General features: G+C 39.9%; 1 protein-coding gene across 2 annotated transcripts; it reads left to right on the top strand.

Annotated features, from left to right (window-relative positions):
* The first annotated feature begins 1,609 nt into the window (after positions 1-1,609).
* Positions 1,610-18,558, top strand: grhl1 (grainyhead-like transcription factor 1). 2 transcript variants are annotated; one of them, XM_061743606.1, is made up of 16 exons: positions 1,610-1,802; positions 3,707-3,896; positions 4,161-4,234; positions 5,111-5,244; positions 5,324-5,553; positions 6,146-6,225; positions 6,591-6,744; positions 6,859-6,970; positions 7,725-7,819; positions 9,913-10,156; positions 10,605-10,732; positions 13,489-13,517; positions 13,734-13,819; positions 15,399-15,484; positions 16,043-16,107; positions 17,161-18,558. In XM_061743606.1, the coding sequence occupies exons 1-16, from the start codon at positions 1,783-1,785 to the stop codon at positions 17,273-17,275; spliced, it is 1,842 nt and encodes a 613-aa protein (XP_061599590.1). In that variant the 5' UTR covers positions 1,610-1,782; the 3' UTR covers positions 17,276-18,558. The 2 variants fall into 2 exon arrangements, with proteins under 2 accessions (XP_061599590.1, XP_061599589.1); XM_061743605.1 differs by having other exon boundaries at positions 13,731-13,819.
* The last annotated feature ends 578 nt before the right edge of the window (positions 18,559-19,136 follow it).

The following is a 19,136-nucleotide window of genomic DNA, read 5'->3' as shown; positions in this document are numbered from 1 at the left end:
TAATAAATAAAATGTCCTTGTCTGAGTGAAAAAAAGTGAAATTTAAAAGATTTTGGATCATAAAAACCTGTGCGATTTTAAAGATGAATGGAAAGTTGGGTTAAGTCACCCACGTTTCTGGAATGTATAGAAATTTGATGCATAAAGATTAAACAAAACTTTTTTTCTTTTTTTTTAACATATATTTTGATCAACCCCCACGTTCTGCCCTTGTCATTCTTTATAAAACTTTGTTTAAACCACATTTAAGTTACTGTAATATTATTTGGTGTAATACTTATCCCAGTCATCTAAAAAAATTTGAAGTTTTACAGAAAAAAAGTATCCGTGGACCGTATCCTGGACTGAATTTAATTCACCTACTCGCCATCTGTTTGCCCACTATGGTATTCTTCGCCTTAAAGAATATAACTACCTCCATAATGCTTGTACAATATATCAGGTGGTCTCAGGTTTGAATCACAGATTAACTCAACTCATCCCAATCTCTGTTCCCCAGCACACCCACAAAACTAGACATAAACACCTTATTATAGGGAGAAAATGTAAACTTGTGGGAACAAGTATGAGTGTTGTGTGTCGGGGACCACAGATCTGGAACGAATTGAATGATAGCCTTAAAAAGTCACAGTCCATCTCCACATTCAAACACCAGTAAAAGAAACAATTGTTAAAATCATATATATATACATGTAGCCTACACTTTGGGACCACATGTTTCATGTTAAGTGTTTGTAATGTGATATGTTGTAATGTAAGTGGTAGTCCAGTATAATGTGCATGTTGTATTGTTAAGTGTGTATATAAGTGTAAGTGCATGTATGTATTCCTGTCTATTGTATTTATGTTCATTGGCTCCTACTATAAGTTTTTGATAGCTTCTCCAGGAGACCAATTCACATAGAGTGTGAATAAATCAAATCAAATCAAGTATCAAGCCAAAATGATACAAAAATCGGAGTTTTATTTATTCTCTTCTCCAGGCGAAACATTCGATAGCATTGTTTTGGAAGAACCCAGACAAACCAGACATAAAGCAATGGTACAAAGAACTCTCAAATTGTCTTGCATTAGAGAAACTGACATATGCCATGAAAGGGAAATCTGATGACTTTTGGGAAATCTGGGGACAGTTCATGCGCTTTATGAGGAGTAATCCGTCGGGACCTGTACTGGATGATTCTGTTGAATGATGATGTAGGGGGGATTCTGTTTTTGTTTGTTTTTGTTTTGTTTTGAGTTTTGTGCGTAATGTTTTTTTATGTTGTTGTTTTGTCTCTGTATCTTTGTCTGCTATGCTTTTTATGTTTTTTTTCTTTCATTGTTTTTTTATTTTTATTGTACATTTTATTTACACATAACTGTATTGTTGTAATAATTGGAAAAAATGTCAATAAATATAGTGTTCAAAAAAAAAATCTGAGTTTTAAACCTTTCCCTCCTCTCCCAGTGATTTATCCCGATCCTCTCGTATGGCTGCAGGTATAGGCCGCCAGGTGAGCCAATCACAGAGCCAGTTACGGTAATTGACAATAGCGCCCCGCCCCCGCGTACACCTGTAATCCAATCCGCGACCTTGTCACAGGTAAAACCGGCCTCGACGTCTCAGCATTGCCCCCAAAAAAGCGAGAAAAAGCTGACAAAACCCGTTCTCTCAGTAGGGGACACCTTGTTTGTTGCGGCAGCCCTCATCCAGCCTGACAGACAACGGAGTTGTCCTCGGGAAAGAAGACGGGTCGGATTTTCAGTACCAACTAGAAAGTCCAGTTCGACCGACCGGAGATGTCACAGGAGCATGACAAGTAAGTTCTCCTCACTTTCCACTTCCAGCCCGCTCCACGACCACGCGGACACCAAATACTTTTATTATACTCTTAATTGTTTCCAAGGATTTTTCCCACACTGTTTTCTGCTCTTTTTATTTCCAACTTAATGGCACACAGTTGAAGTGCACCTCTGGCCTGCGGTTGCTGCCAGATGTTTCTCAGGTCATTTCCAGCATTCGTCACGGATAGTTTTCTCATTGCTTAATTTTTTGTGTTATTTCATTGTGCTTTATTTCAACAAACATTGTCTGGCAGTCAGGCTGGGAGGTGATTCAATCTCGTTCAGTTTCCCATGGTGTAACTCCGCTCATTTCACCTGTCATGTTCAAGCCTGTACAGGTGTATCTCCACCTGTCGTGCGAGTCTCCTGCAGCAGACGAGCGTCTCGTGACAGACTTGGGCGGTTTAGTGTTTGACTTGCTGCTAAGCTGGAACAGTTATGTGGTCTTAATGGTGTTTGTTCAAGAAGAAACGTGGATTCCCGCCGTGAACTGTCAGACAACCTCCCTTTAACGTGAGAGGAAAAAAAACTTTTGATCCGAAACTTCCATGAAAATACCAGGAAGGAAAGAAGAAGAAAAAAAGCACACTTTTTTTTGTTTTACAATTAGAGATGATGATCAGACCTCATCTGTGTGTATTTCGAAATAACGACAAGGAGACGTTTGAGGGGAGTGAAATTGTACACCTGTTAAGGCGTTGGCCAGACTACTAACACACACACACACACACACACACACACACACACGCACACACACACGCACACACACACACAGCTATATGAGGTAGTGTGGGATTTAACTTCGTATGACTCAAATGTTTTGTCAAATGAGAGGGTCAACGTGTTGGAACCTCAAAATCTCCCTTCTCTATACAGACAATTATATTTCTGTGAATGTTCATGTACATTAAAAGTGACAAAAGGATGTCTTTTTAAATGTAATTGCACAGCAATTAACCTCTTTTTTGTTTTAGTAATGGATTAAATTACCTCACAGTTTTATTGGTCCAAAATAGCGGATCTTATCAGGTTGCTTTTATGCTTAGTACAATTAGATATAGGATTACTAATAATCACTTTGACACCATAGCGAGGGAAAACGCCATATTTGTTGTAGATACACATCCATGCAAAAAGAAACGGGCCTAATAGTTAAAATGTGGTGTATACGTTTGACTTCAGTGGAAACAACCACACTGTTATCCACAGGGAATTGTAAAGTATCCTCCTAATGCATTTACGCAGGTTCAAGAGCTTAAAGTCTCATATTTTTGGTAATAGCAACGACCTGGTAAAAATATTTTCTGTTTTGGCATTCCCATTCCCATCCCCCCAACGCTCTAATGTTTACGAAGCCGTGACCCCGAATCCCTCACAGGATGGAAGCGGAAGAAGAGGCGGGCAGCGAGTTAGTCAGAACTCGTGATTAGTTTTCAAAATCAGGTTTCCTCATAAATAAAAGTAAAGCTCCGTTGAAACGTAGGAATGCGGTAGGGGCAGGTGCGTCACCTGCCGTCAGCTCCTCAGCCAATGAGGACTCGTCGAACCAGGAGTCGCCACACTGGATGAGCCTGTAGCGCATCTTTCTCTTGAGACATTGGTTGTGATTTGTTGCACAAGCGTAGAAAAGCCTGAACAACAAGTTGTGCAGATAAAGAACCTCTACACGGTCGAGCTCTCGCAATTATAACCAGTTTGTCTGTTTTTATCGCGGCCGTGATTTTCAGTTCTTGGCTTGTTGAACGTGTTTGGAGTCAGTTAGGTTCATAAATGGGTTAAAAGCCTGAGGAGCAACCTTTAATACTTGTCTTCTAAACTGTATGGGCTGGCTATTAACTGATTTGTACACAGTAACTAAACTCACACAACCTTTTTGCAGTAAGCGTGCAGTCCTGGTTCTCCAGAACAAACAGGGTTTTGCCAACCAGCGTCGCTCCTTCACCACGGAGGATGAAGCCTGGAAGTCGTTTCTAGAGAACCCCCTGACAGCCGCCACCAAGGCCATGATGAGCATAAACGGAGACGAGGACAGCGCTGCAGCTCTCGGCTTCCTTTATGACTACTACGAGGTACCAGGAAATCATTTTCTTGACTGCACATGACTCCTACCTCCCAAAGTCTTACTCCGGCAGATGGGTTTTCTAAATATTTGCAGACTTTTTCCGCATAAGCCTCATTCACAGTGACACCTGACTCAACCTTTATCTATCAACTGTTAGGCAGAGCTGATGTCATGTAACTGATCTTGCTGCCCATATAGACAGCAGGATGACCCGTGTTGTTGGATGTGATGTGGTCAGACGCTGAGCGGCTGTGTTTACCCTCGCATACAGGTGCCCAGGGAAAAGAGAACAATGCACCAGGCCAAGACAGACTCGCTGGTCTCTGATGTGGATCCAAACAAAAGGTAAACGGCAGACCTCTCATAATACCACCCCCCTTTAAAAAGAAAAGCACAGCAGAGGGGATCGGCATCAAACCACGGCTCATTTTCAGATTTCCTTTTTTTGTTTGATTCTCTTTGGTTCCAAAAAATACATTTTCAGGACGTTTGAGTCTAATCCAGCAGTTTTGTTGATCAGCTGAAGGTAAAACATCCCAACTGTGTTGAAGTCAAAGACAAACGCCATAGAAGAGCTTGGGAAATGTGTCATTTAAGGTTAAGACTTGCGGTATACCTTATTAAAGCCCTCTAAAACCTCTGCAAAACTCGTCAGTATTGTCACTGTCACCGAAAACCTTAAGTCTCCACTACTTAAAACATTAAATAAGTTAACTTTAATAAACTACAGCCTGAATAGGAGATACACAAATATTTTTCTGCTGCCATCTTATTTTTCTGCTGCCATCTTGACCAGGACTCCCTGGCAGAAGAAATATTGTATCTCAATGGGACTTTCCTGGATAAATAAAGGATAAATAAATAAAAAAATGTGTTTTATTGTTTTAATGGGTTAATCAGTGGCTCTAGAAGAACATTATCTTTTATTAATGACACTAAATATATGATGAAAGAATGTAAATCATATCAACACATAATATTACACATCATTCTCCCTTAAAAAATATGAAATAAAGTTTTTTTTAGATCATTCATAACTGGGTATGTACACTTATGTTAAGATAAATGAGTTTTTTATTGTAATTGAACCGTATCTGTGGTTTAGATGTGTATCAATGTGAGGTTAGTGTAGTTCGTTAGTTGTCCTTGGCAAGTTTTGTAATTTATACCAGATAAAAGGTAAAAATACTCAGAATATACACGTCTTTTTATGTGTCGTAGGCACCAACTCCAGACCAGACACCCCATAGTTCCTCTCCAGGAAGCCGGCATGGAGAACAGGATCCAGGTCCTCAAGACGCCTGTGAATATTCTTCAGCTGACCCAGGACAAGAGGCCGCATTTCCCTTCACCAGGTCTGCTCACGTTCTGTAGCCAAGGCAGGTTCAACAGCCAAAACCTGGTTCTCATTGTTCCCTGATTTTGTCCGTTCAGACACGACCGTCACGGTTTCCATCGCCACCGTGCCGAACTACCCGCCTGTGAAGACGGAGGTGCCCGGCCATGGCTTCTCTGTGACTGTGCCAAACAACTGCACTGACACCAACAGCCATGTGTTCGACCACCAGCTCAGCCGCGGCAACATCCAGTTCAGCTCCAGCAGCCAGTCCCGCACGCCCCCGGACTCCACCTTCACTGATAGTTTCAAGGATGGTTCCCAGGAGGTGAGTGTTTCGACCCCTCCTCTCGTCTGCTAATGCTCTCTGTGCAACCCCCCTTCCTCCCGGTTCCTTCCCTTCACTTTCCTCTGTCAGATCTCTCCCATCAAACAATGGGATATTCACCTGATCCCATGGAGCCAGCGGTGGGCTCAGCCTTCCCTGGTTTTATTTGAACATGCCAAAATAGTGGCCACTGTGTTATTATGTCATTGTCTCACCAACACAATAAAGTGCTGTACTTTCCTCATACAATAGCCAAAGCCTTTTCTCCCTCTTCTTTCTTTTTTTTAATCCAAGGGGGGAATTACCTCAGGAAAAGAGTAACCCAACAAAACCACTGCACAGGACTGGAGGGGTGGGGTGGGGTCGAGCTGCTTTAAAACAGAAAATACATGCAAATGGACAGCATATTAAAAACAATTACTGTTGTAACTGATGGAAAAAGATATACTGTATATGTTATAAGGCGCTCACTAAAATACTGATTAGGGATTTAACTATATTGCTGCTTATTGTATAATTTGAATAATTCAAATCTTTTACATCTTCTGTTGTCCTGTGGTTCACGTTGTTTGCTGTTCTCTTTGTTCTCCAGACGTTTTCCTTCCCGGGAGATCTCCAGTTACGCATGGCCTCCATGACGCCCGAGTACACTCAGTTTGACACCGTGCCCGGGTAAGTCGCGCTGCTGCCGACCCAACGCCACACCGCCATTCAGCCCTCAACATAACGCACCAGAAAGGCCTCATTCATGTCAGTCACAGGGGAGTCATCAGACGCCAGCCTACTCTAGAGACGAGAGTCTGCTCTCACCAGGCGTTTTTCTTACTACATACTGATTTCTGATCCCTTTTGAGTTGCTGTAGTCGAGTGAAGCCCACTAGCCCCACCATCTTTTACCCATCTCTTTATTTCTGTCTTGAGTTAAATTCATTTCGAAACATGGCTTTCTATGGAAGATTGAATACATTACTTTGCATGAAAATAACACTTGATTATTTTTGATGCTGATTAGATTTAATCCTGTCTTTGTATTTCAGGAATAATTTTGAGTATGCTCTTGAGGCTTCCAAATCCCTGCGCCAGAAAACAGGAGACGGCACGATGACATACCTGAACAAGGGCCAGTTTTACCCCATCACCCTCCGGGAGGTTGACAACAAAGGCTTGCAACAGCCCATCACCAAAGTCAGAGTAAGAAAAAAATCTAAAAAGCAAATAATTATAATTATTATTCTTTTTCTCTATTCTTTTTTTTAAACAGATTGATGTGTCATTGTGTATCTGTGTTTTTGGTTCATTTGTCAGAGTGTTGTGATGGTGGTGTTTGGAGAGGAGAAGTGCAGAGATGACCAGCTCAAACACTGGAAGTACTGGCACTCCAGACAGCACACGGCTAAACAGAGGTGTCTCGACATCGGTAAGACCCACAACAACAGTTTCTGTGACTAAAGTTTACACCTTCTGTTGTTGGTGCACACAACATGCACGTTAGTTATAGGCAGTACAGCTCAAAAGCACTGGGTGCTGTCCCTCTGCATAAGGTGGCCAATCAGAGCACTAAGTCAGTTAATTTAAACAGATTAAAGGATCAATGCAATATATTAAAAAAAAAAACCATTGACATGGCCGTATGAGTTTAGTTCCAGAAATCAGCATTTTAGGTAACCATATAGTTTAAATTTCAATATAGAAACATGTTAAGACATTAGGGGAGTGGCTCATAGTGAGACTAATAGCATGGATCAGACTGTGGTAATTTACATGGATACATAAGTGACACAATGTAAATGTATCTAATACAGTGTTTACTTGAATCTCAATTATATTTATGAGGTTTGAGTTTTGAAAATTTGGTAAAAAGTCTCTCCTATGGCCCTCGTTCTCTGTAGCTGTTAGCCTCCCCATCACCAATAAACTGAAAAAGCTGTGACTACTGCAGATAAGACACTAACTACTTGTAAGGACTTCATATAACCCCAGTTAAACAAAAATGAAATAATAAAATATCCACTAAACATAGACTAGATTAATGAATCCTGCTGACTCTGCATGTGTGAGCAGCTGGTTCAAACAGCAGCTTAGCAAGACCAGGTGTGTTATTTGATCATTATTTGTACGTCTGCCTTCACAAATCTAGTAGTAACTTATAAACTTGATGTTTTTGGCTCCAGCTGACTACAAGGAGAGCTTCAACACCATCAGCAACATTGAGGAGATCTCCTACAACGCCATTTCTTTCACCTGGGACACAAATGAGGAGGCCAAAGTAAGACGTTTATACTTCACAGAGATTACACTGCTGTTAACATCTTAAATGAGCCGGATTTTCAGGTAAACAAACTCCATACATCAGTGGATGGGGAAGGAGTTCATGTATAAACAGGTACAGTGTTTGGCACACAGGGTCACTGGTGATCCACGCTTTCCAAGTATTTTCTTTTCTTGAGCTCTTTATGTGAGCATTAAACTGTTAACATCAACGTTCTTCAAACTTCAAAAGTGCTGTACATACGTAAGACAAAACAGTTTAATTAAAATAGTGAGGATACCTTCATGTGGTTCCCCGTCCTTTTGAGGGTTTGCTTCGTTCCCGTAGAAATAAATCTGGGTTTTTAATTAGGTTTTCTGTGATGCGCTCATCCATCCTCTACTGGTCTAATTTGTCAATTACCTCTATTGTCAAGCTACCTGTGATTGTATTTTTGTGCACCGGGCGAGAGCAACAATGAGTCTGGGCTGAGGAAACTCATCAGGGAGAACCAGGACAACACTGGATAGTCAGCAAATAAATTCCTGTTTGACTTGTAGGAAAGTTGACAGGAAGGAGGAGATCCTGTCCTCGGCTCCGCTCTAGACTTTTCTTTGTTTTTTAGCCCTCATCGCTGCCTTGTGGCACTCTTCCACCGATCGCAGCTGACGTGGAAGACGACTGACAAGCCGGCAAATTACCAGGAGGCAGCGCGCCGTTTCGGCTCATCACCAACACTTTGCTTTTGTCTTCTGCCGCAAACACTTTTTTTTGTACACACCAGGATGTGGGTCTAACTGTCATGTGGCTGGGAGCCTGTGTCTATAGGATGTTCATCCTTGTGTGTTTTTGTTACTTAGCCTCAGTGCACCTAACTAAACCGTCTTGTTGTTTGAGCATCTCATCAGTCAGGTATTAGGTTACAGGTGAAGGTAAATTTGAGTTTGTACTTATATTTCTGTGTATGTTATTGAGGACTGTTACAACCAAAAACGTAATAACGGCCAATAACGTAATAATTATGGCCATTTCAAATGTAATAAAGCCAATAGTGTAATAATGTGCCAATAATGTAATAAAACTTTTGAGTCAATAATGTAATAACTTTTTGCCGATAATGTAATAATTTTGTAATATTTTTTTAATACCAGGCCAATAACGTAATAACCAGCCAATAATGTAATGCCTTATTACATTATCGGCAAAAAGTTATTACGTTATTGGCTCAAAAGTTTTATTACATTATTGGCACATTATTACACTATTGGCCTTATTACATTTGAAATGGCCAAAATTATTACGTTATTGGCCATTATTACGTTTTTGGTTGTAACAAGGACTCTAGAAGTGGGAGTTTCAGACCTGGGGAGGGATTTCATTTGGCCCCTCACTTTCAGGAGGTTTAAGGTTAAATTTAATGGTGATGTAAAGTGACACATACAAAGGCGTTTGTGTGTCTGAGAGCAGGTGTGCATAGTTGGTTTGCCCTCAGGGTGACTATAGCAGCTTATATGTTTTGCATCTTATTTGTGGCGTTAGGAAAGTCCCTCCTATGTATTTTGTCAGCTTTTTGTCTCCATTCCCTCTTATGTGTTTTATTGTTTTAACAAAGAAAAAAAACATCTATACCTACAAACTCAAAACAGAATGAGGTCATGCACTCATCTATAGTCTAGAGACAAAACAGTTATGTGTCATAAAAGTGTGTTGGTGCGGTGCTTAATGCATGAACAGACTTTTCTTCTATAATAGAAAAAGACCTCTGTCATATTTGTCGATGGTCCCTTGGATCCTCTCTGTTAGGTGTTTGTAGATCTTCGTTATGATTGTTGACACAATGAGAACCTGTTTTCAGTACAAGCACTCGCAGGACAAAGAAACATTTAGAAAAAAAGCGTGTCATTGCCAAAGATGACCAGAAGAGGGCAACAGAGAACACTGAATGCACCCTGAAGGAATCAACTGCGAGACACCTGCTGCAGAGACGCCTTCTCTGTCCATCCATCATGATCAAAATGAAAACTATGATGAGCTCATTTTGAGTTATTTAAAGTTTTGAGAGTTCATGTTGTAAATCCCAAGCATTTGTGTTGTCTCATTTGCCTCCTTAGATCTTCATCTCCGTGAACTGTCTGAGCACTGACTTCTCCTCTCAGAAGGGGGTGAAAGGTCTCCCTCTGAACCTGCAGATCGACACATACAGCTACAACAACCGCAGCAACAAGCCCATCCACCGTGCCTACTGCCAGATCAAAGTATTCTGTGACAAGGGAGCCGAGAGGAAGATCCGAGACGAGGAGAGGAAACAGTCCCGTCGGAAAGGGAAGGGGGCTGAGCACAACCCCAACATGGCTTGTGAGTCAAGTTTCCTTGCCCATAATGCACAAGCAATGAGATTAGGACCAGCGTAAACTAATCCAGGTCCATTATCAGGAACATCTCAGGGGTCTAGAACTGATGTGCTGTGATGTCATGATGTGATCATCAGTCAAATACAGAAAACAGGAAGAGCTTCTTTTGTTGGGGGGGTAAAAAGACATAATTATGCCACTAAATGCTAAGTGCTCTAAGCGAAATAGCCAACAGGTGGAGTTAGTGGCATGCCCGAACACAGCAGAACGTCTGATTACTGTCAGGAGCTACAAGCAAGAGTGAAAACAAGAGTGAATCTTGCCCTTTTACATGCCGAGTGCACATGTGCAAGTGTTTGCAAATGTATTCGATATAAAACCGCTGTAGATTATAATGCTATGAACACATTTACCGCTTATTTAACTGTGTGTTGCTGCTTTTTTCCACACAGTTGTGGATGTGAAAGTGCCCATCCTCCAGAAGCGCAACGACGTGACCATATTCAAGATGATGACCGACTTTGAGACCCAGCCGGTCCTTTTCATCCCTGACATTCACTTTTCTGCGTTCCAGCGTCATGTGAGTGCCATTTCTCTGCCCAAGTAACTAAATGCTGCAATATTATCCTCATAATGATGGTAATAATAAGTGTCCTTGCACTGGATTTCCCAGAATGAACATGATTATTTACTACGCGGATGTACTAGTTGTAAAACTCTTAGGGAGGGGGGTGGTCCATAAAAAAGTTTGTTTTTCATCTTCCACCCACCCATCTGTCCACTGGGTCAGGATGACCTGCCCGCCTGCAAGTTGGCAGGAACAGGCAGTTCTGGCTCCCAGCTTTGATAGGAGTCGTACATACTCATGGCAGGGTTCCAGACTGTTTACTCACATGATGAATCATTCATCAGTGATTCAAAAGAAATCGGGGGTGAGGAACACAGGTCCTTTACAGCCCCCTTATTTCATGTGATCGTATGAAAAGACGGCAGGGAGAGGAGTGATTGATTTTTTTAGATTTTTGGGAGGATTCTTGGATCATGTATGCTGCAGTGATGAGATCTGACGAATGAGCTGAGACGTGTTAAAAATAAAGTGGAGTTATTCAGTTCTCAAAGGTTGCGGACATTTGTGCAGTTTGTCAGGTTTTTATCAGTTTTTAACAGCTGCTACACATCTTGCACGTAAGTGGACTCTGAGCTTTGCCACCTGCAGCCATGAGCACTTCACATGTCACGCACATGACGTGAACACAGCACGGCGCATGGCGAGGAACACACATTAGGTTTTTAGGTTTTAGAAGACATGTCATGACATGTTGGAAAAAGACTCCACAGCAAGAGTCAATTTCAATATTTTTATTTTTTTTCCCCCTTCATTGAAAACTTTGACTCCTTTATGAACTATGACTGCCCCCTACTGGTCATATTTTGACCTTCCTGAGTCTCTCGCTTTTTAAGTATACCTTTCTAGCAGTAAAGGACAGCAGGTTATTTTTGGGGGGATGTCAATGACACTGAACATGACTGAAACAGCGCTATCGGGTTCTGATAAACTGAGTTTGCCGACTTTGCTCTCAAAATAGAAATCTGTTATCAGCAGTGTTTGCAATCAATATGGTGACATCGCCAAAGGCTCAACTTTCCAAGAATAATTTAAAAAAATAACTTTTCTTGTTTTTTATTACCATGATTAAGAATAAAAATATTCAGATTTTGATGTCTTGACTAAGAAAATATCTTTTGGTTACAGCCTTTCCAATAAAACCACATTGTTCTGTGTTATAGTAATACAGATCTTATTTAGTCATATTTTGAATTAATTCCACTTATACATTTTTTATTTTCTGGCTGTTTTGAGACAACTTAATGTCTCTAAGAAAGCAATAGATTTTAAAATAATAGCTACCCTATAATAGTATTGTGTTTAAAAAAAATAAATAATAATTTTTAAAAAGGGAAAGTTTAATTACATTGTCTGGCAACGCACAAGAAGGTGTCTGGGGCCTCGGTCAGGGTCAAGACCTACACTTTGCTGTCTCTCCAGCATCAAAGGCCATATATCTTTTGTGTGGAGTTTATGAGCACTTTTATGTTGACCAGGTTCAGGTTTGGGCGATAAAGGAGTAGGTAAATGGGTCAACACAGGAAACCATTTGGACTTCACTATTTATTTTGCCTTTGACCTAGTTGACTGATTTAATCGAAACCATTAAATGTTTCAACTGCAGGATTTAAAGTCATGTGGAACAGGAAGTGCACTCTCTTTCACTTTTAAGGTTTTAAGTACCAGGGCATAATTATGATATCTGGCTCTTCCGAGGTATTAAAATGCATTGAATATAATATCAGTTAAACAACAACATTTAACATATTACGTTACCATTTCTAAATACATTGAAGTCCAATATTCAGCAGTGAGAAAGATTATTCATAAGTGGAGAACCTCAGACAGGGCGTCGCTCAGAAGAACTGCCGAAAAGCCGGGAGCTTCATCTCAGACTTCTCAGCTGGCACGCTAAATGCTAATATTTATGAGAGTATAATAACAAAAAGACAGCTGCAAGGAGAAAGACTCCTCTCTCTAAAAAAGAACATGGTGCAAGTCTTAAGTTTACAAAGTTGCATCCAAACAAACCACAAGAGTCCCTAAAGACATGCATGAGACTAAAGCGGAGATGTAGAGCTGTAATCTCACATTTCAGGGAAACCAAAGCACATATCAGCACAATCATCTTCTACCAACTATCAGCCACGGTGGTGGAGGGATGGTGATTTGGGCTTGTTTTACACCCACAGAAGCAATTCTTCTGTATACTGAAATCTAGTCTAAGGTGAGACCAATTGTCCATCCAAAGTTTGGCCCCAAAAAATCTGTCAATAATAGTATACTATTATCAATACGTGCTTATTCCTATTTAAGGAAAACCTAAAATCTCTTTGGGCAAAATTCAGGCAGCCAGAAGAAGACGACTGCTTCAAGTTATAAATGTTAAATGTGGTTATGATAGTTCCTGAATCATGTAGTGGAGTTAATATGTTACACATCAATCCGGCTTTTTAGGCCACTTATTAAAAAAAAAAAAGTAATGACACAGTTATGTGTCATATGTTGTCCATTGATGGTTAACTTTACCTCCCATCTCATACTTTCTGGAGCCAAATTGATTGCAGGAGAAAATAAAAAGTATCTATCATAGTCAGGTATTTCAGTTGTTATTTTTCTTGTGAAAAAGAAAACTATATAATCAACGCTGTTAGCAACTAATATATGACCATTTTTTAAGTTTTTTTAGTCCATTTTATTAAAGATGTGCCTCTCTGTTGTTCTTGCAGCCTTTCCCGGCGGAAGAGGGAGAAGACAGGTAGGTTCACTGATCTCACATTTACATCACATGAGCAATGTGACCTTTCACCTCTATACAGTAAAAGTCATATATGTCTGGATTTAGTGTTTCGTGGAAATGCCTGTGGGCTTTGTGTTGTGTGTTTAAGTTTTATGGCCTATTAGCTGGTTGTTACAGTGCTTTAACCAGTGCTTTGTGTGTCTGTATGTGTGTCTGCGTGTGTTCCCACAGCAGCTCAGGCATGAGGAGATTACCTTTCAGTGACGATGAGTTTGGTCCACCCGCGAGCAAGATGCCAAGAGCGGACGAACCCAAGAAAGGTACTAGAGCTGAATCTGGTTATGGTGCAACGTTACATTGACCTACTTTTGCCCAAAGCTCCTGCACTTTGGAGCAAAATCAGCATTTAAAAGTGTTTACACATGCATGTACATCAGTGTCATTGCTTCAGTCGGCCCCTGAACCCCCCACTCCCCCCCAACCCTAACCCCAACCCCAACCCCCGCCCTACATACACATAGTCTCAGGGACATGTGATTATTCCAGGTCTTTCAAAACACACACGCACACGTGCCTGAAGCCTCCATGACCCAACAAATACCAGCCATCACTCAGTGCATGCACAGGCAAACAACTGGTGCCCTTTACCCCATATCTTATTCCTAGACATACTGCATGTTTTAATATTTCTTCTCTGTTAGTAAAGCTGCAAATATATATGTGGAAATGTCTTGTTTCAAGAGGAAAGTTATGAAATCAGTTATGGAAAAAAAAAATCAATACCTACGCAAAGACTTTGACAGATAAGTTCTTGCAGCAGGATTTCAGTTTTGAAGATGAAATAGATGAACGCTGATCAGGTGCAATCAAAAATAATTAGTAAATCTTCTGTGTAATGGTGTGAGGACGTCCTACACACTCCTGTTGTATTTTTCATTTCAAAAATATTCCATTCATTCCTTTAGTCGTGAATGATTGCACAGTTTCACCTCTTGGAGCTCAGGGAGCTCATCAATTACGCTTTCTCAATAGGAAATACACTCATTTTTTGTTCTTGGAAGTCATTTTGACAATATGTAGCAACTAAATATTGGCTAATTGTAAGTGGCCACAAAAGACTATAAGGCAATCACTTGTTTTAAAATAGATCAATCAATTATTGAGCTTATAATTATCAACATCAAGTGAGCATCTCAGATGAATATTGTACCACCTTCTTTTTCCTCTTAATTAAGTAAACTATGACCTTAAACCTTCGGTGTTTGTAACAGACAGCTGTACAGACGGCTATTAGTGGTGTTCCATTACGTGGTACTTTACAGAGTTGCATAAGTAGCATATTGATAGTCATAGTGACAGCTTGGGAGAAGAATGTACCTGTACTCATCACGGTGTGGGATTGCAAACTTCCATTGTTGTCGACCTTGAAGTAAGAAGTATCAGAAAATGTTCAGTTACATTATCACATTGGTATTCCTAAAATGAAAAACAAAAAACTGTAGTTTACTGTACCGTTCCACGCAATGGAAAATGCCAAACAAGAAAATGTCTTTTACAACTCTATAAACCTTTTAGTAAATATGTTCCATGTGATTTTGTGGTTTCAGTCAATAAACTTAAACTGGTCAGGAAGCAAAAGATGCTAAAGATTACTTAGTGGAACTAAAGGGTCTTCTCTTGCATGCAACTATGTTAAAAAGTTATCTAACTCTTTCACAGCAGAGGGTTTTAGCCTTGCCACTTTGGAATGGAAATGCAAGCCCAAACTCCTTAAACGTGCTCAAAAGCCTTACAAATAAGCAATATAACTACCAGTAGGCTCTGTGTTGAGTCAGATTCTTGCTTTTTTTTGCATTGACGCCTGCATGTTTGCCTCCTCTTCCTCTCTTCCCCACACAGTCCTGCTGTATGTTCGCAAAGAAACAGAGGAGGTGTTTGACGCCCTCATGCTGAAGAATCCCACGCTGAAAGGCCTAGTGGAAGCTGTAAGTTCGTCTTTAGTTCATACGACTTGCGTTGGACTTTCTGTTCCTATTTCATGTTGGTTGGTATAAACTTTGCAGATAGACGCTTGAGGCCCAGCTCTCTTTGTGGAAGCTGTGGAGGGGCAAAGTGTGCTGTTAGAGGAACAGAAACATTTACTTTAATGCTGGGACAAAAGGTCTTCAGGGCAAAGATGTTCCTTTTGGGGTTATCAAGTTTTAAAAAGAACAGAGTACTGGGGTCGTCTACAGCGTTCAGGTGTCTTGGACAGATTAAACTCAGGAACAACTTGTTCTTCTGTGATCTGTACTAGTGAAATCCAGTAGCTTTGCAGAGCTAAAACTCCAGACACAATGAATGCAAAAGGCTGTTCAAGGGTCAGAATTTGGTTTCAGCTTTAGGGTCTGGTTCAGGTTAAGGTTGGAGTTGGAGCTAGTCATTCAGCTTTGATGAATCGGGCTGTGGAATGCACTATGTCAGTGGGGAGTCCCCACGTACTTGGAAAACAAGAGGTGTGATATGTGTTGATTTTTCTTTTGATTTTCTTTTTTTTCAACCAGATTTCAGAGAAGTATGAGCTGCCTCTGGATAAGGTTGGAAAGGTCTACAAGAAGTGCAAAAAAGGGTGAGTGGGTGATTTGATCTGTCATATGGACAATTTCTGAGGGACCAAACTGGACCTTGATTAATGCAGTTAGTTAGTGCTTGCTCATGATGGGCAGTTGTAATCTGTTGGTTTCCTTAGCAAAGCAATAATACTTATTGTGATTTTATTTGCTTTGTAGTAATTTGATCATTTTGAAACGAGTTGAACTGTATTATTAAAGTGCTGCGAGATGGCATTTTGCATGATCTGGAGTAGGGCTGGGCGATATGGACCAAAAGTCATATCTCGATATTTTCTAGCTAAATGCCGATACTCGATATATATCTCGATATTTTTTCTGTGCCTTAATTGGGGTTTCCCCCAAAGCATTATAGCATAGCATCTCTGTTAGCTTCATTTTTTTCTGAGGCAAACCCTTAAAAAAACAGTCAGTTTTAATACAAAGCCTCGTGCCAAATGTCACACAGGTACCTTTGTTAACAGAGATCTGCACAATATAAAAATGTATAAAACAAATGAAATAAAAATAAACTGCCTGCATATATAGAATAAAAATGCTTCTTGAATAAAATAAAACAAATATCCCTTTCCTGCATAACAATTAAATTAAAATACACTGTGCAATTAATACAATGTAGACAGTAACAGGCAGACTTTTCCACTGAGGTTGCCAGTTGTGCAAATAACAAAACATATGTGCAAATCTCCAATAAAACATTCAAGTCAATTTGTCACAAAATAAGCTATATCAAAAAAAAAATGTAAAAAAAAAAAAAAAAAAAAATTTTTTTTTAAATCGATATAAACGATATTGTCACGTACCATATCGTGTTTGAAAATATATCGATATATATTAAAATCTCGATATATCGCCCAGCCCTAATCTGGAGCTATATCGATAAAGCTGAATATCACCACAGGTACTTTGACACAATAAATAATACTTGCTAGTTAATTGTCCAGTCAGCAGTCAGACTTGCTGCTTTAAGGCGTATGAGTCATGTTATGAGTTATATTACCAGTATGAAGTGACCCACACGGCTTTAAACAACAACATGTCTGTTTCAACAGGATTCTTGTCCACATGGACGACAACATCATCAAACACTACTCCAACGAAGACACGTTCCAGATCACCATGGAAGAGCAGGGCGGCATGTACAAACTCACGCTCACCGAGATCTGATCCTGTGATTCTGAACACACGTGTGGTGGATAAATGGAGCTGTCAGGTTTACACGCTTCTGGCTATTACATACACTGATTATGAACTGGATCTGAAAACTTACATCTCTGCACTGCGATCGTGTCAAACGGCTCTCTAAGAACGTCCAGAAAGGGCGTTTAAAAGCAGGCACTCTTAATTGTCAGCAGTGCCTTTTAGAGATGTAAGTTATACATGTGACTAAATGTAAAGCTTTTTTTGTGCATAAGAATTAAGAATTGAAGAGTCTTTGTTTTGACACTTTTGTATTTTAGTCAGGATATGAGTGGCATCTCAGATACAAATGCTTATTTTTGTAAATACTGTTCAGGTTTGCAGGAAGGTTGTAGAGCCTCTTTACCTCAAGCTATGCAAGTAGCAGAGATTTCTACGTAATTCATGTATTTGAATTTATTTTAAAAAACAGATCTTCTTTCCTCCCCTAAAGCCACAGCACTGATGACGGCAGTCTCCAAAAGTTGGCTATTTCGCTTACAAAAAGATGAGAGCAAATTGTTGATGGCACCTCAAGGTAGTTTATTAGTAGTAAAACATATAAGGCAGTATTTGGAAGATCACCACACAGTTATGACATAATATTATAAATGTCTCTTTTTTTAGCACCGGGGGCTGTTTTTGTAAATGATAAAGTCTTAATGATGTCTATTTTTTCTTCAAATCAATTTAAATAAGAGCCTCTTTGTAAGTATTACATAGTTGTTACTGATAACGTAAAAAAAAAAAAAATCTCACACACACACACACACACACACACAAACACACACAGCTGTCCTTGTCGAGTAGTTTTCTGAATGTTGATGGAAAAGGTCAATTAATATCTTGCACAGTCTTCGTAGGCTGTCCCAGAAGTGCAATAAAGCTTAGGCTGCATTCAGAAAATGATCCTCCTCTATTGCCATAACTACAGTATAGAAAACATGCAGATTTTAAAATTTTAATATTGTTGTACATATGAACTGGATTAAGCAAAAGATCTTTATGATCACTCTTTTGTATCTCAGTACTTATTGTGTATATATTTATTAAGAGAAAGGATGTGGGCCATAGTATGTATAACCAGTTTTTTCTATTAATCTTAATAATATAATGTCTTTTTTGCCCTTTTATATGAAGTTATGATATCATTACATGTCAAAGGTTTCATGAATGCTCTGTTGTATGTTGCCTTTTGTAAAAGATTTGACGTATCGATTGCCCAATAAAAGCTCCGGAGTAGCTGGCATATAAGATGTGTTTTTCCTTGTGTTGTTGGGAACAGTTTCAGCTCTTTTATTGTTTTTCAGGTGCAAACTTCTATCTTACAATAGATGGTGAAACTACAGAGATGTACAGTATAAATAGACAACACTAGGCCTGGGTGGTGGAACTGTCGCAGGAATTTCAAGTGTCCACAGGAGCAGATGTCTGGGCATCAACTCGGACATGGGCATCCCAGCACAGCCTGGCGCAAAGAAGCCAGTCTGTCGGAAACCTGGCAAAAAAAAAGAAGTTATTTTAACCCTTTCAGTATGCAGCAAAGGTTAGAGGCCCCTTTTTTGATTCCGTGTTGTTGTGTTTTATTGCATAAAAACATTTATCCTAAGGTAAAATGGTTAAAGAAATACTAAAAAAAAAAGATACTTCTCTGCCACAGTGAGCATCTTAAAGTCCATAACATAACAATTAGGAAAAATGTTGAAAAGGTTGTCGGTAGGAAGTCTCTTCCGTCTAACAAGAATTCTGAAGTAAAACTGAGGTTAACAAAACTGCATCCCCAGCTAAATATTTGGTGAAAACCAAACAGCATTTCAGCAGAAGCATCTACTTCTCACTGTCAAGCATG

This window comes from Cololabis saira, chromosome 16 (genome assembly GCF_033807715.1).
Source record: "Cololabis saira isolate AMF1-May2022 chromosome 16, fColSai1.1, whole genome shotgun sequence".
NCBI classification, from domain to species: Eukaryota; Metazoa; Chordata; class Actinopteri; order Beloniformes; family Belonidae; genus Cololabis; species Cololabis saira.
Note: the sequence above shows the minus strand (reverse complement) of the source record. Positions and strands in the feature narration are given on the sequence as shown.